At 45.0% G+C, this 17731-nt stretch overlaps 1 protein-coding gene across 2 annotated transcripts in view; it reads right to left on the minus strand.

The window, feature by feature from the left end:
• camkv (CaM kinase like vesicle associated) overlaps positions 1-17731 on the minus strand; it is a 101320-nt gene that overhangs the window by 17712 nt on the left and 65877 nt on the right. For both annotated transcript variants that reach the window (XM_033037065.1, XM_033037064.1), the window contains exon 4: positions 15356-15430. In XM_033037065.1, the coding sequence (XP_032892956.1) occupies positions 15356-15430 (75 nt within the window). The remainder of the gene's footprint in view (positions 1-15355; positions 15431-17731) is intronic.

Consider the following 17731-nt stretch of genomic DNA (forward strand, 5'->3'; position numbering starts at 1 on the left):
CATCGCCTGCCCCTTCCCTCCAAAGATGCTGCCTGACCTGCCGAGTTCCTCCAGCACTTTGTGCTTTGCTCAAGATTCCTGTATCTGCAGTTCCTTGTGTTGCCATTACCCTGTCCCCAACATCCTGGGGGGGGATGGGGTCACCATTAACTGGAACAGCTGCAGAAAACAGATTTTGGGTATCCACTCTGTTCCCATTGTCGTCCCGCAGTTAAAATAATATCAGTCTATTTGAGCATGACTGCAGCATCTTGGGATTATTTTTTCCCCCCCAATTTCCTTTCCTGCTTATGGAACAGATGGTCTTTCTAGGTCCTTTTTTATGCTCAGTAATTGACACTAATTGGGGTGGCACAAGTGGCACAGCGGTAGAGTTGCTGCCTTACAGTGCCAGAGGCCCGGGTTCGATCCCAACCGTGGGTGCTGTCTGTGTGGAACTTGCACTTTCTCCCTGTGACCGGGTATGGTCTTCTCCGGGTGCTCCGGTTTTCTCCCACATTCCAAAGACGTGCAGGTTTGTAGGTTAATTGGCTTCAGTAGATTGTCCCTGGTGTGTAGGATAGAATGGGTGATCGTTGGTCGGCATGGACTCGGTTGGCCAAAGGGTCAGCTTACATGCTGTATCTCTGAACAAAAACGAAACTAAAACCAAAACTAAACTAATCATCATTCCTGTGTGCTGCGTAACGTTGACTGCATCAAAATCTTTGTATGATTTTGATATCTAACATGCGTTTCAATGTAAATTTAAATTACAGGTGTTTTTCTGATCTTCAGCAACTTCTAAAAGCCTAACGACAGATGGCACAATGGGCTAAGTGTTCGGCTGGCAACCGGAAGGTAGCCGGTTCGAATCCCGCTTGGAGTGCATACTGTCGTTGTGTCCTTGGGCAAGACACTTCACCCACCTTTGAATGTGTGTGAATGTGTGTGAGTGACTGGTGGTGGTCGGAGGGGCCGTAGGCGCAGATTGGCAGCCACGCTTCCGTCAGTCTGCCCCAGGGCAGCTGTGGCTACAGAAGTAGCTTACCACCACCGAGTGTGACTGAGGAGTGAATGAATAATGCGATGTAAAGCGCCTTGAGTATTAGAAAGGCGCTATATAAATCCCATCCATTATTATTATTATTATTATTTACGTGCAGCCTATGCTTTACACACCCATAAACTGGAACTAAATGATACAAGCACCCCATAACAACTCTATGGCACAGATTGTGTTTTTACTATGCACACAAATTCTAAACAATTTAGTTGTGAGAAATTGACTCCACCATCTATATCGGAGCTAGTTAAACACTATAACAGATAGCACTGCGTAAATTAACAACCTGACCTTTATTCCCACCTGTTAAGATGGTTCTGAATCCCAAGCGTAATTGATTTGAAAGGTTACACTGTGGCACATTGAATCAATGTTCATTGAGATCTGCTGGAAGAACACACTGCCAGGGCTTATTTCTAACCATTAGGAAATTATTTAGATAATCCAGTGGTTTCAAGATGAATCTATAACATTGCACCAGCATTGACAGTGTGCTTAGTTTAAAGCACTGCACAGGAGTGAGTGGACTCCATTGACAGGCTATGGGATCGAACCTCATCCCAAATACATAACACTCCAACCAAGAAGGAATTTCAAGGCAGATGCATGGAACTGCAGATGCTGCAACCTTGAGCAAAACACAGTGGAGTAACTCAGCGGGCCAGGTGATGTTTCGGATTGGCACCCTTCATCATACTCCGATGTCTGATTCTGAAGAAGGGTCCAGACCTGAAACATCGCCTGTCCATTCCCTCCACAGATGCTGGACGACATCTGGCATGAAGATGCTTCAGACATCTGAGTCTGAGGAAAGGTCCTGACATGAAATGTCGCCTGTCCATTCCCTCCACAGATGCTGCCTGACCAGTTGAGTTACTCTGTTTTTTTGCTCACCAGTTCCACTGTTCGTGTCCTTGTATCCCTCTTGCCCTCTTGTCATCACACCTTCCTCAGCCAACAATGGACCATTATGGGCTCCACCCTTACTGAGGTCATCTGTTGCCGACCCTGATTCGTTCTGTCCTTTTCTCGCCTCCAGTGTATTCTCTCTCCCATCTCTCCCCCCCCCCCCCCCGGCCCATCCCGCCACCTCTACTTTCAGTCTGAAGAATTCCTCCCCGGAATGTCACCCATCCTTTTTCGCCAGAGATGCTGCCCGACCTGCTAAGTAACTCTAGTATTTTGTATCTAGCTTTGGTATGAACCTGCATCTGCAGCTCCTTCATACATGTTTTTTGCTATTCCTGTAAAGAAGTTTGCTTTACACCTCCCAGAAATTAGACAAGAGTCCGGTACTGCAGACCTGATGTGTTGGTGAGTGGTAGAATCTGGGAGAGGTGATGAGAATCTGGGGAAAATGTTTAAAAATGGGATTGATGAAGTAAAACGTCAAACAGTACAGCAGAGGAACAGACCCTTCGGCCCATGGACATTGTTGGCTGAACGACCTGTCCCTGTAGTGTATTTGTGATCTCTGCAGTCTTATTCAGCAAATAGCCTACACACTCTATTTGACACAAAGTGTTGGAGTAACTCAGTGGGCCAGGCAGCATCTCTGGAGAAAAAGGATGGTTTCCTCCCACATTCCAAAGATGTACAGGTTTCTAGGCTAATTGGCTTGGTAAAATTGTAAAAAGTTGTCCCGAGCCGTGTGTTGAATAGTGTTAGTGTGCGGGGATCACTGGTCGGCAAGGACTCGGTGAGCCAAAGGGCCTGTTACGATGCAGTATCTCCAAACCAAACCAAACTAAAGTAAAAGATGCTGCCTGACCCGCTGAGTTACTCCAGCATTATGTACGTATCTATCTTTGGTATAAATCAACATTTGTAGTTCTTTGTTTCGACACTAATTTTTGACAATAAATAAGAACAAACAGGGTAAATTGTGAATATTAATGCCATTAGCTGCTGATCTATAACCATTACCATCACTAATATTAGTGCTTCTGTGATTTAGATTTCACCTCCAGGTGCCTAGTTATACTGTATCTTTTTACCGGATTTACCCATGAACCTATTACAGACAGGAAAGATCAATATCTATTTGTTTCTTTAATGTTAATTCATTTCTGCTTAAAAGCCCCCCTTAAAAGCCTGATGTGCCACTCAACATCCTAACCGTGTTCTCTGCCAGTGTTGCTGGCAAATGTTGCTTGGAGACTTTCTGCATTGCTGCCAAAGAAATTGTTTGCATATGAAAATTGAAAAGAAAACGCAGATGCTCTCAATCTAAAATTGGAAACTGAAAATGCTGCAAATAGGCAGCAGATCAGGCCCCAGCTGTGGGAGGGGAAGCGGAGTTAACGTTTCAGGTCACAGACACTCCGTCAGTTGGGGATAATCACTGAACAGAAACTTAACACAACTAGCCTAAGCTGCACTGTGGCTACATGAGTAGGTCGGAGATACGACCTCCTTTGGTAAGTGACTCACCTGTCGATTCCACACAGCCTTTCCACCTTCTGCAAAGAATAAGCCAGGAATGGAATAAGCTGTTACAGGAAGGGGTGGAGCAGAAGAGGTTTACTAGAATGTTGTAGGAAAGAACTGCAGATGCTGGTTTAAACAGAAGATTGACAGAAAAAGCTGGAGTAACTCAACGGGTCAGGCAGCATTTCTGGAGAAAAGGAATGGGTGCCATTTCAGGCCGGGTGATGGGTCTTTACCCGAAACATTTACCAGAATGTTGCCTGGACAGGAGGGTAATGACTATAAGGCAAGGCTGGACAGACTTGGATTGTTTTCTCTGGAATGCCAGAGATTGAGTGGAGACCCTATCGAACGAGTTGAACCTAGAGGCCTGTTTGTGTGCTGTATAGCGTGGAAACATGCCCTTCGTCCCAACTTGCCCACGCTGACCAACATATCTCATCCTCACCTCGCTAGTCCCACCTGCCGGCATTTGGCCCATATCCTTCTAAACCTACCCTATCAACGACCTGTACTGTTGTAGAAAAACCATGACATCAAGAATCATGCACTATTGAAAGCTTCATTTTATTCAGAAATATATAGTTCCTAGTTCCCCAATCCAGTCATTTACTTGAACACAAGTGGCATGTACTGTCGTATATTTTTATCCTGTGGGACACCCTGGGGGGGAGCCGAGAACAAAGAAGGGCATCGGGATTATGATGAATACTTTTGTAACTTTGTCAGCGCCTGCACTCTTCATCTTCATCATCATCATCATCTTCAAATGCTGCTGACAACACATTTGTGACCCTGTATCAAGCGTGTTCAATGTTGGCGGAGCCTTGCGTAAGAAACCTGAAGATTTGCGCTCCCTTTCTCACAACTGACATCCGTCATCTTAATGAGGACAAAATGTAAATTTGGAAAGTTACATTTTCTCAAGAGCTAAAATTATCACGTTGCCATGGGGATGGAATGCTGGTTGCTGACAGCATTCATTTCAAACCAGTTGGGATGGTATTGTTGAAGCTTTCCAAAAATACAATGGGACAGGGACAGGGACAGGATTGGATAATCCGCAGCCCTCGAAGGAGCCCAGGAAATACTAAGAACTCAACTTATTCATAAAAATGTTGCCGCAACTCACAGGCAAGGGATATTGGGGGAAAGGGATAATCTTGAGTTGGGACATTGATCGGTACAGCACAGCAACAGGCCAGTGGTCTGAAGAAGGGTCCCGACCCAAAACATCACCCATTCCTTCTATCCAGAGATGTTGCCTGTCCTGCTGAGTTACTCCTCCATTTTGTGTCTATCTTCCTTGTAAACCAGCATCTGTAGTTCCTTCCTACACAGGAACAGGCCCTTTAGACCTCAATGTGCCGGACATGATGCCAAGATGCCAATGCTAGTCCATCTGCCTGCGTTTGGTCCATATCCCTCCAAATCTGTCCTATCCATGTACTTGAATAAATGTCTTTTAAATATTGTAATTGTTCTCACTTCTGCAGCTTCCTTTGGCAGCTGGTTCCATTTACCAATCACCCCGTGTCAAAAAGCTTCCCCTTCAGGTCCCTTTTACCTCTCTCCCCTCTCTCGTTAAATTCATTCCCTCTTGTTTTAGACTTTAGACCTTGTCTACACCCCTAATCATTTTATATACCTCTATAGGGTTATCCCTCAACCTTCTATGCTCCAGGAAAAAAGTCCCAGGCTATCCAGCCACTCCTTTTAACGCAAGACCCCTAGTCCTGCCAGTATCCTTGTGAAGTTTTTCTGCACTTTCTAGCTTAGTGATAATGTTCCTGTACTGCACATGACATTCCAAGTGTTGTCTCACCAATGACCTGTACAGTTATAACATAAGTTCATAAATTACAGGATCATAATTTGGCCATTCGGCCCATCAAGTCTACTCCGCCATGCAATCATGGCTGATCTATCTTTCCACCTCAATGAATTCCCTCTCAATTAATTTCACCACCTTCTGACTTTTAGATAGAGTGGATGTGGAGAGGATGTTTCCACTAGTGGGAGAGTCTAGAACTTGAGGTCATTACCTCAGAATTAAAGGACGCTCCTTTAGGAAGGAGATGAGGAGGAATTTCTTTAGTCAGTGGGTGGTGAACCTATGGAATTCTTTGCCACAGAAGGCTGTGGAGGCCAAGTCAATGGATATTTTTAAGGCAGAGATAGATAAATTCTTGATTAGTACGGGTGTCAGAGGATATGGGAAGAAGGCAAGAGAAATAGTTTACGAGGGAGAGATAAATCAACCATGATTGAATGGCGGAGTAGACTCGATGGGCTGAATGGCATAATTCTGCTCCTATCACATGACCTTATGTCTAAAGAAATTCCTCATGACGTCCCAACTCCGGCACTCGATGCCCTGACCGACGAAGGCAAGCATGTCATAGGCCTTCTTCACCATCCTCTCTGCCTGTGTCAGGAGGTTTAATACTTGACCATATGCTGGTACACATAGGAACCCTGTGGGTTTCCTTGAGCTACAAATTGAGTTAAGCAGACACAAGGAACTGCAGACGCTGGTTTACCAAAAAAAAAGATACAAAGTGCTGAAGTAATTCAGTGGGTCAGGCAGCATCTCCGGAGAGCATGGAGTTAAACGTCCTAGAGAAATAGACTCAGAAGACAATAGAAGAAGACACAAAGTGCTAGGGTAACTCAGCGGGTCAGGTCGCACCCCTGGAGATCATGGATAGGTGACGTTTCTGGTTGGGACCCTTTTTCAGACTCCGAAACTTCAGACTATTCTCCAGGATCTCCAGTTTCCTCCCACACTCCAAAGACATATAGATTTGTAGGCTAATTGGCTTTGGTAAAATTGTAAATTGTCCTTAGTGATTGTGGGATAGTGCTAGTGCACGGGGATAGCTGGTCAGAGCGGACTCCCCGGGCCGAAGGGCCTGTTTCCACGCTGTATCTCTAAACTAAACTAAACTAAACTAAGCAGGCGATTTTCTTCTCCAAAGCTCATTCATGAACCAGATGCATTTTTATAACAATAATTCTTGGCCACAGACGTTTCCCTAAATTCCGGATTTCAATCTCCTGCTGCCTCACTGGGTTTTGAACTCATGCCATTAGATCAATAACCCAGGCTCTGCGTCAGTAGTGAAGGAACAAACTACTGTGCTACTTCACCACTGATTTAATCCCTCAGGCTGTGCAACGGAATTCAAGTCCAAGAATACATAGCCTGAAAATATCCCAAATCTAAATTACAAATTTATAAATGTTAACAGATGCTGGAAGTAAACATAATGAAAGTTTTATGCAGACACAAGGAACTGCGGATGCTGGAACCTTGAGCAAAAAACACACTGCTGGAAGTACTCAACGGCTCAGCCAGCATCTGTGGAGGGAATGAATTGGCTTCATTTTAGGTCAGGAACCTTCTTCACAGTGAAGAGAAAACTGGATAAGAGAGGTGGGGTGGGGGAAACAAAGGCAGGTAAGTGATAGGTGGATACAGGTGAGAGGGGGGGAAGGGTTGATTTGCAGATGGGTTGAATAAGTGACAAAGGCTAGAGGTGAGAATGGGTCAAAAGGATGTCAGATGGAAAAGTACAGCGCAGGAACAAGTCCCTTCGGCCCACATAGTCTGTGCCCATAGATTGTGTCTGATATGATGCCAAGTTAAACTAAACTCCTCTGCTCCATGTCCAAGCATCTAGCATAGGATGAGTGTAGAAAAGCCTCTAGAGTTGAGTAGACTCATAGTCATACAGCGTGGAAACAGGCCCTTCGGCCCAACTTGCCCACACCGACCAACATGTCTCATCTACACTAGTCCCACCTGCCTGCATTCGGCCCATATCTCTGTCGAATTGTTGCTTAAAAGTTGCTCTCGTCCCTGCCTCAACTACCTCCTCTGGCAGCTTGTTCCGTACACCCATCGTAGAGCTGCTGCCTCTCAGCTCCAGCGTTGTACATTAAATCCCAGCTGAGTGGAGTTTGCACATGTTCTCTGTGATTGTGTGAGTTCACTCCTGCATCCCACAAATGTGTGGGCTGGTACTTAATTGGCCATTGTAAATTGCCTCTAATGTGTAATGTGGCAATTATGTTCTGTACTCCACATCTTCCCCTTTGCTCTATCTATTTTTGAGTTTGACTTGACTGTTTCTATGTATGGTATATATATCTGATCTGTTTGGAAAGCAGTCAAACAAAGCTTTTTGCTGTACCTCGATACATGTGACAATAGTAAACCTAAACCTAAACCCAAACCTGAACCGAAGTTAAACACAAAATGCTGGAGTAACGCAGTGGGTCAGGCAGCATCTCTGGAGCAGGTGACGTTTCGGGTCAGAACTGGTCAGGTCGGATCAACCTGAAAGATGCAGAATGCCAGAACAAAACAGGACCGGCAACAGATGACCTCACGAAGGGTGGAGTCCATAATGGCCCATTGTTGGCTGGGGAAAATGTGCTAACGACAGGGATACAAGGATGTGAACAGTGGAACTAGTAGGAAGACTTGGGGTTACCAAAGGGTTGTAAGCTGCCAAAGCGAAATTTTGAGTCCATATTCTCCAGAGACGCTGCCTGCCCCGCAGTTACTCCAGCACTTTTTTTGGTATGAACCAGGGTCTGCAGTTCTTCATTATTACTGCTGAGAATGTTATATGTTTTGATACGGTCACCTCTTATTGTTTTGTTCTCAGTCTAGAATAACCAATCTCTTCACATAACACAGACTCCGTGTCCTGGGGACTATTTGGCGAATCTTCATTGTACTTCCACTACAAGACTCCCTTTGTAGCAAGTACATTGTTTTTAAGGTGAGTGGCCCAAAACGGTACACAAGACTTAATATAATGGTAGGAAGGTATCTTTCTCAAATCCCTGTGCAATAAATTAAAAATAAAGCTATTACAAAGTTGGAACCCAATAATTAAATTTGATATAGCAAACTCCCACAAACAATGATGAAATAAAATGTTGCTTGAAACTAAATTATTGGCCGCCGAGAACAAAGAGGGCCCCGGCAGGGGGTGGGAGCGATGCACCGAGAACAAGGAAGGATCATTGGGACTATAATGAGTACTTTGTAACTTGGTCGGCGCCAGATATGTGGCAACTCTTTGCTTACTTTGTGTATTGTAGACATAAACAAAGCATTTCACTGTGCGTAGGTACATGTGACAATAAAGTATGATTGACTCATTGAAAAGTCTTCTGATCTTCTTCAGAAGAATGCAGTGATATCTTACATATTTCCCCGTGAGACTAAATGGATTGTCAAGATGAACCGATCCGAAACGTCGCCTTTCCATTCTCTCCCCAGATGCTGCCTGTCATTGAGTTCCTCCAGCACATTGTGTTTTGCTCAAGATTCCAAGCATCTGTAGTTTCTTGTCACCATAGTTGCACTCAATGGCGATTTCTTTAAAATAAAACCTTTTTATTGAAAGGTTAAAATTGTGTGTGCGATTTATAAACTCTGCTGCAATCAAATCAAATGCAAGAAACATTTTACTCTGTATTTCAAAGGATAATGTATTGGAGTAACTCAGCAGGTCAAGCAGCACCTCTGGAGAAAATGGATAGGTGACCTGTTTTCTGAAGACCCTTATTCTGACTGAAGATACCTATCCACGGCACATTGACCTTCATCAGTCAGTGTACTGAGTATAAAGGTTGGGAGGTCATGTTGCAGTTGTACAAGATGTTGGTGAGGCCGCATTTAGAGTATTGTGTTCAGTTCTGGGCACCATGTTCCAGGAAAGATGTTGTTAAGATGGAAAGGATGCAGAGAAGATTCACAAGGATGTTGCCAGGACTCGGGGGCTGAGAAACAGGGAGAGGTTAAGCAGGCTGGGACTTGGAGTGCAGGAGGATGAGAGGTGATCTTATAGATTTGTGCAAAATCATGAGAGGAATAGATCGGGTAGACGCCCACTCTAGTAGGGGAATCAAGAACCATAGGTTTAGGGTGAGGGGGGAAATATTTAATAGGTTTCTGAGGGGTAACATTTTCACACAATGGGTCGTGGGTGTATGGAGCGAGCTGCCGGAAGAGGTAGTTGAGGCAGGTAGTATTGCAACGTTTAAGAGGCATTTGGACAGGTACATGGATAGGACAGGCTTAGAGGGATATGGGCCAAATGCAGGCAGGTGGGACTAGAGACATGTTGGTCGGTGTGGGCAAGTTGGGCCGAAGGACCTGTTTCCACACTGTATGACTCTAACTCTATGTTCTCCAGAGATGCTTTCTGACCTGCTGAGTTACTCCAGCACTTTGTGTCCTTCTGCTTATTAACCGGCACCTGTGGCTCCTTGTTTCTACACTCTTACTCTGTACTTCACTTAGTGCCAGCCTGAATTTTTATGGTCAATTCTTTTGTACAGATGCAAATATTTCTGGATCGGAGTCCAGCAGGAAGAATAAATGAAACATTTGGACAGATATGAGCTTAAATTCTCCACAGGAATTGTTAGATGGGGGAAGAAGACAAAGTCAGTGCAAATTGGAATGAAAATGTTAATGTACTTAATCTGGTAATGGGTTGAATTTTCTCAAAGCAAGTTTACGAAAAAATAAAAGCAGGGGTCAAAAAAAGTCTCTGTAAATGTTGGATCAGATGCACTTTGAATCGGCAATGAATCATACATCAAGAGTCTGTCACATTGAAGCTGCCTCCAGACCTGCAGTAAACATGCAACTTCAAAAGCTTTCCTAGGCTTTCATGGGTTTGACACTGTGGGACTTTATTTTCGCCAATGTAAGCTGGTGCACAAATACACAACAAAACACAATCTCCGTGTCGGAGCAGATTCATCTCTCACTTTCATGAATCTATTTCAGTATGGTGCCTTGGGCGGTTTCCAGTCCGGGTGGAAGTTATCTGCGGCAGAGAGCTTATTCAGCAAATATTTAATCAGGGCAGATGGCTGTGAGAAATTAAATAAAGATGAATCAAGACTTGGCAGGTGAAAGAACGATAAAATATCAGACCAGTGGCAGTGGTTTCAATTGATTGCATCCTCATCTCTGAATTGAAGGTCCAAGGCCTGATCTGAAGATAACATAGTGTAGTGCAGGAACGGGCCCTTTGAGCCATGATGATTCAATTCAATGATTCAATTACACTTTATTGCCACATCAACCTAGGTACAGTGAAATGCACACAACCCGGTAAAATCATGCGGCAGACCTCACCCAGGCAGGACACGAGAGTCGCCACCTTTCTGGCGCCGACAAAGTTATAAAAAGTTCATCGAACAGCCATCTTCTCGCAGCGGCGAACCAGGCCTGCCACCGCTTGTGACAGCAGTTCCCCCCCACGCAACGTCCCCCTTCGTTCTCAGCGGCCACCCGCCCCTGGCTGAATGTCGGTGCTAAACATGATGCCGTTTAACTAATCTCCTCTGCTTGCATGTGATCCGTATGCTTTCATTCCCTGGATATCCATGTTATTGAAACTGCTACCACCACCACTCCTGGCAGCACGTCCCAGGCACCCAACACTTTCTGTGTAACTAAACTGGTCCTGTATATCTCCTTTGATCTTTGCCCCTCTGACCTTAAACCTATGCTCTATATCCTCTGCACCACTGTGTCGCCCCAAGGTATTCCACTTGGGTAGATTAACAACCCAACTGTAAGAACATTGAATTTTCCAATTTCTAGTAATATCCTTCCCTCCATTGACAACTGGCCTGTGGTACTTCGACTTCCCCTTTCTGAAGTCAAGGATTAGGACCTTGGTTTTGTTGATGTTGAGTGTGAGGTTGTTTTTGCGACAGCACTCAACTAGGTGTTCCACCTCTCTCCTGCACGCTGACTTCTCACCACACATAATTTGGCCAACAACAGTAGTGTGATCAGCAAATTTATAGATGCATCAGACGTGTGCTTAGACACAGAGCCATGGGTCATTGGGTGTAAAGAAAGTAGAGCAGTGGACTAAGCATGCTGCCTTGAGGTGTACGTGTGTTGATGGTCAGTGAGGAGGTGTTGTTACCAATCCACACTGATTGAGGTCCACTGGTGAGGAAGTCAACGATCCAGTTGCAAAGGGAGGTGCAGAGACCCAGACCTTAGTACATGGTGTGGAGTTTGGAAGGGATAATCGTGTTGAATACCGAGCTGTAGTTGATGAACAAGAGCTTGATGTACGTGCCCAGTTAATCAGGGGGGGGCGGCACAGTGATGCAGCGGTAGAGTAGCTGCCTCACAGCACCAGACCCTGGTTCGATCCTGACTATGGGTGCTGTCTGTATGGAGTTTGTACCTTCCCCTTGTGACCACGTGGATTTTCTCCGGCTGCTCCAGTTTCCTCCCACACTTCAAAGATGTGCCGGTTTGTAGGTTAATTAGCTTCTGTAAAATGTCCCTGGTGTGTTGGATAGAACTAGTGTACAGGCCATTACTGGACAGCGTTGGCCGAAGGGCCTGTTTCCATGCTGTATCTCTAAACTAAATTAAACTGATTGAGGTTTGTCGATGAGGAAGTCAAGGATCTAGTTGAAAAGGGTGATGCAGGGACCCAGGGCTTGGAGCTTGGCGATGAGTTTGGAGCAGATAATTGTGTTGAACACTGTGCTGTAGTCAATGAACAACAGCCTGATATACGTGTCCCATTAACCAGATGATCCAGTGTGGATGGCTGTGGGATAGCATCGAGTTTTGACGTTATGGTGAAAGACAATTTGAAGCAATTCTGGGTCATTTTTGAGGTAGTTCCAGGTCATTTCTGAGGCAGGATTGGAGTTGACTGGTGCCATAACCAACCTATTGACACACTTCATTACAGTGGATGCAAGTGGTACTGGAGAGTAGTCTTTGATGCATGTCACCATGGTCTTCTTGGGTAATGGTATGATAGATACCAGTGACAAATCTGGTGATATCTATACACTCATGATAAAATGATTTGGTCTCAGAGGTTGAAACAAAGGAACCCAAAGTGCTGGAGTAACTCAGCAGGTCAGGCAGCATCTCTGGGCAACATGAATAGGTGATTTCGGGTTGAGAGCCTTCTTCAGACCAATCAGTCTGAAGAAGCATCTTTACCCGAAATGGCACAAATCTGTCTGAAGAAACGTATTGACCTAAAACATCACAAATCAGTCTGCAGAAGGGTCTCAACCTGAAACGTTATCTATCCGTGTTCTCCAGAGATGCTGCCTGACCTGCTGAGTTACACCAGCACTTTGCGTCTTTTTGTGCACTTTAGTTTAGTTTAGTTTAGATATACAGCACGGAAACAGGCCCTTTGGCCCACCGAGTCCGCACTGACCAGCGATCCCCATACACTAACGCTATCTTACACACTAGGGACAATTTACAAATTTACAGAAGCCAATTAACCTACAAATCTGCACGTCTTTGGAGTGTGAGCGGAAACCAGAGCACCTGGAGAAAACCGTCACGATTATGTGGAGAACGTATAAACTCCACACAGACAGTGCCCATGGTCAGGATCGAACTATGGTCTCTGGCGCTGGAAGGCAGCAGCTCTACCTCTGCGCCACCATGCCACCCTGTGTATTAACCAGTATCTGCAGTTCCTTGTTGGAAGGAAGAGAGCTCCCTTCACCATTACAACAGTCCTGCTGATGCACTTCACCTACTACTTAAATTCATGTTTCAGCAAAGCTGCAAAAAGCAGCTGAAATCTCTCAGGACCAGGCCAGAATCGACCCTCAATCTCTCAGGACCAAGCCAGCATCAATCCTCAATCTCTCATCGACCCTCAATTGATCTCACGAGCACAACTGTGATTAAGAAACTAGATACGGAGCAATCCTTGAAAATCCCCTGGGGGCTAAATGTTGACAGTCCCTCAGCCACGGAACATCCTGTTCTCTTATACAAATGGAACACACAACCTTGCTGCAGGAGCTGCCATTGCTGCCAGCTACTTAATATGAATGATCATGAGCCTTACAGTGTGATAACTGCAAAAAGCCTCCTAGGAGACCCCGGTTTATGCTAAACATTCCTCCTTCAATCTCACACCCTGGAGCTTGTTATATACCAACGCAGTACAGAGTCAAATCAAATATAATTCATCTTTGGGACTGGGCCTCACTTCTTGATCATAGCCACAGTTCATGTAGATAACCATTCTTCACATTCTTTAATCATTTAGAGATACAGCATGGAATCAGGCTCTGCCCCACGAGTCCATGCCAACCATCGATCGCCCGGTCACACTAGTTCTATGTTATTCCACTTTCTCATCCACTCCCTACACACTAGCATCAATTTGCAGAAGCCAATTAACTTTAAATCCGCACATCTTTGGGATGCAGAAGGAAACCGGGGCACCCAGAGGAAACCCACGTGGTCACAGAGAGAACGTGCAAACTCCACACACAGGCAGCACTCGAGGTCAGGAACGAACCTGGGTCTCCGGCGCTCTGATGCTATGGCTCTACTGCTATGCCACTGTGCCATTCTATTTGTGGCGTTTCAGGTCAGGGCTGGACCTCACTATGTGATCATCCCCACAGTTCACCACTCTTCAAATGGGTCCCGACTGAAATGTAACCTATCCGTGTTCTCCAGAGATGCTGCCTGACCTGCTGAGTTACTTCAGCATGTTGTGTACGCTGCAGGTGATGGTTTGTGTAAACCAGCATCTGCATGTTCCCTTGTTTTATCATCCTTTGTGCTGGTGCTTTGTGGAATGGTTACTAGGAAAATGTACAAACTCTACACAGACGGCACCCGATGTCAGGATTGAACCTGGGTCTCTGGCGCTGTGAGGCATCAGCTCTCCCAGCAGTGTTACTGTTCCACCTCTTTGTTCCTCTCCACAAATGCTGCCTGGCCTGCTAATTATCTCCAGCGTTTCCTGAGTTCAGATTTCCAGCACCTTCGGTTTTTTGCTTTACAGTTCACTATGTATTAGGCTGGAAAAGATTAGAGATCTCAGCGAGGATAAAGGATGTATTTTGTGTATTGGCCCTTTAGGTTGCTTTAGGAGTGAGGCAGTTCTTTGCCTGCTGGCTTCAGAAGATCTACATACATCTATTGCAATCGATCCACTCTTTTAAATCATTATTCTAACGATTAGCTATTATTCTTATGTCACTGAAGATAGACACAACGTGCTGGACCAACTCAGTGGGTCAGGCAGCATCACTGGAGAAAAGGAAGGTGACGTTTCGGGTCAAGACCCTTTTTCAGACGGAGAGTTGGGGAGAGGGAAACGAGAGGTTATCCATTCTTTCACAGCCAACAATGGACCATTGTGGGCTCCACCTTTCCTTGGACATCGGTGCCGGCTCTTGATTTGTTCTGAACCTTTTCATATTTGTTCAACTTACAGAAGCCATGTGCTAGATATACAAATCGTGCAAGGATGTTGTTCTTGTGATGTAGGCAACATGAATGACTGTGGCTTAGTTTAGTTTTCAGTTTTATTTTTGGAGATACAGAGTGGAAATAGGCCCTTCGGCCCGCTGACCAATGATCACCCATACATTGGTTTAATGCTACACACTCTCGGGGCAATTTACAGAAGCCAATTAACCTGCATGTCTTTGGAATGTGGGAGGAAAACGGTGCACCCGGAGAAAACGCACGAGGTCACAGGGAGAACGTATATACTCTGCACAGACAGCACCTGTAGTCAGGATCGAACTCAGGTCTCTGGCGCTGTGAGGTAGCAGCTCTGTGCTACCCTTTCCTTGAAGTCAAATCCTCTTGAGTTGTTTATAGACTTGTTATCCAGCCAAAGATCAGAGAATTGAGTATACATGTAGGGTTCCCGTAAAATTATAACAACATTTGTCAAAACATGTAAAATGTCAAATGGATAGATCGGGAAATAAGCAGCCATTTGGTCATCATTCATCAGGTCAGCTCCAGCCCTCTCCCACCCCAGCCTTCCGATGCTGATAACTCACAGTTCCAGGAAGATGAAATATTCCTTGCGCGTTTCAAAGACATCCACCAGCTGCAATATGTTTGGATGCTTCACCCTGGGAGAGAGAACAAAGTGTTTCAGTATTGGCTGAAGAAACAGGAAACCTGCGCTCCCTGAGGACAGAGAGAAGTGAGTCAATACTAATGATGGTGAGAGCAGCAAACATCTCCAAAAGCAACAGTCTCTTGCGAGGACAAACTAAACTTTTCAAAATGCTCCTGTATCTAATGTAATCTCTTTTAGCTTATTCTGATCATTTATAGAGCTATCGTTTATTGCATATTTCTTTCCTTAATTTTTTGCGGTAATGTGCCTGTAAAACTGCAGCAAAAGTAAGATTTTTTCCGTTCCTGACAATCAAACACTCTACACTCTTCACGCAGGGACATAGATATCGCTGGTAATACCCTCTTCCCCCCTCTCGCATCAGGCAAGGGGTGCAGAAGTTTGAAAACAACTTACCTCCAGATTTAGGGACTGTTTTTTCCCAGCTGTTATCAGGCAGCTGAACGGTCCTCTCATCAGCTAGAGTTTGGTCCTGACCTCATTGGAGACCTTTGAACTATCTTTAATTGGACTTCATCAGACTTATTGGTGTTATATCTTTGCACTAAATGTTGTACCCATCATCTTTTATCTGTATAATGTGGACAGCTTGATTGTAATCAAGAACAAACAATTCCACAAATGAGTGGATTAGCATATGACGAGCGTTTGACAGCAGAGGGCCTGTACTCGCTGGAGTTTAGGTTGGGGGGGGGGGGATCTCAGTGAAACTTACAGAATAATGAAAGGCATAGATCGAGTGGATGTGTAAAGGATGTTTCCACTGGTGGGAGAGTCTAGGACCAGAGGTCATAGCCTCATAATTAAATGCCGCTCTTTTAGAAAGGAGGTGAGGAAGGACTTCTTTAGTCAGAGGGTAGTTAATCTGTGGAACTCATTGCCACAGAGGGCTGTGGAGGTCAAGTCAGTGGATATTTTTAAGGCAGAGATAGACAAATTCTTGATTAGAAACGATGTCAAGGGTTATGGGGGAAAGGCAGGAAGGGATGAATTCTACAGCACAGAAACAGGACGTGCGGCCCAACCTGCCCATGCCGAGCGAGATGCTCCATCTACACTACCCACGTTTGGCCTGTATGCTTCTAAACCTTTCCTATCCATGTACCAGTCCAAATGCCTTTTAAATGATGTTATAGCACTTGCCTCATCTACCCCCTCTGTCAGTTTGTTCCAGATACTGTCCAACCTCTGTGTGAAAAAGTTGTCTCTCTGGTTCCTATTAAACCTTTCCCCTCTCACCTTAAAATGAATAAAAGTCTACAGGTTCACTGTTGAAAGTATCCTAACTGGTTTGCATGGTGCAGTGGAATGCAAGAGGCTGCAGAGAGTGGTGCACCCAGCCAGGTCCATCATAGCCTGTAGGAAGGATCTGCAGATGCTGGTTTACACCAAAGATAGAAACAAAATGCTGGAGTAACTCAATGGGATCAGCAAGTCCAGGAACAATACTCTCTATATTAATAAGGTTCTTGAACCAACTTGCCTACTCTTAATCCTACCTCAATATAAAACACTACAGACCACCTCTTGCATTACCATGTTTTTTTCTAATTGTGATTTGCAATAATGTTTAGCTTAGTTTAGTTGAGAGTTGCAGCACAGAAACAGGTCCTTCAGCCCATCAGTGTTTGCCCCAACCAGCGACCCCCGCACACTAGCACTTCCTACACACACTAGGGACAATTTACAATTTTACCAAGGCAATTGGCCTACAAACCTGTATGCCTTTGGAGTGTGGGAGGAAATCGGAACACCCGGAGAAAACCCCACCCAGGTCACAGGGCGAATGTACAAACTCCGTACAGACAAGCACCATTAGTCAGGATCGAATCCGGGTCTCTGATGCCGTAAAGTGACAACTCAACGGCTGCACCACCGTGCCGCCCTGCCACATGTCTCATTTTATTTTACCTTGTCTTTTCATCTTTTTTTGCGTTGTCTTTTATTTTTGCCTTGCAGAATTTATATGTATTTTATGGTCAAATCTCTGGACTTGTGTGCTGCCTCTGATGCTGCTGCACGCAAGATGTTCATTGTGCCTGTAGATCACCGAGTCTGTGCACATGACAATAAACTCAAATTGATAAACAACAGTACTTACAATGATTGAAACAAAGAACTGCAGATGCTGGTTTATACCAAAGATAGACATTTAGTGCTGGAGTAACTCAACGGATCAGGCAGCATCTCTGGAGGAAAAGGAATAGGTGACATTTGGGGACGGTATCCTTCATCAGATGAGTCTGAAGAAGGGTCTCGACCAGAAACGTCACCCATTCCTTCTATCCAG

This window comes from Amblyraja radiata, chromosome 18 (genome assembly GCF_010909765.2).
Source record: "Amblyraja radiata isolate CabotCenter1 chromosome 18, sAmbRad1.1.pri, whole genome shotgun sequence".
In the NCBI taxonomy this organism is placed as follows: Eukaryota; Metazoa; Chordata; class Chondrichthyes; order Rajiformes; family Rajidae; genus Amblyraja; species Amblyraja radiata.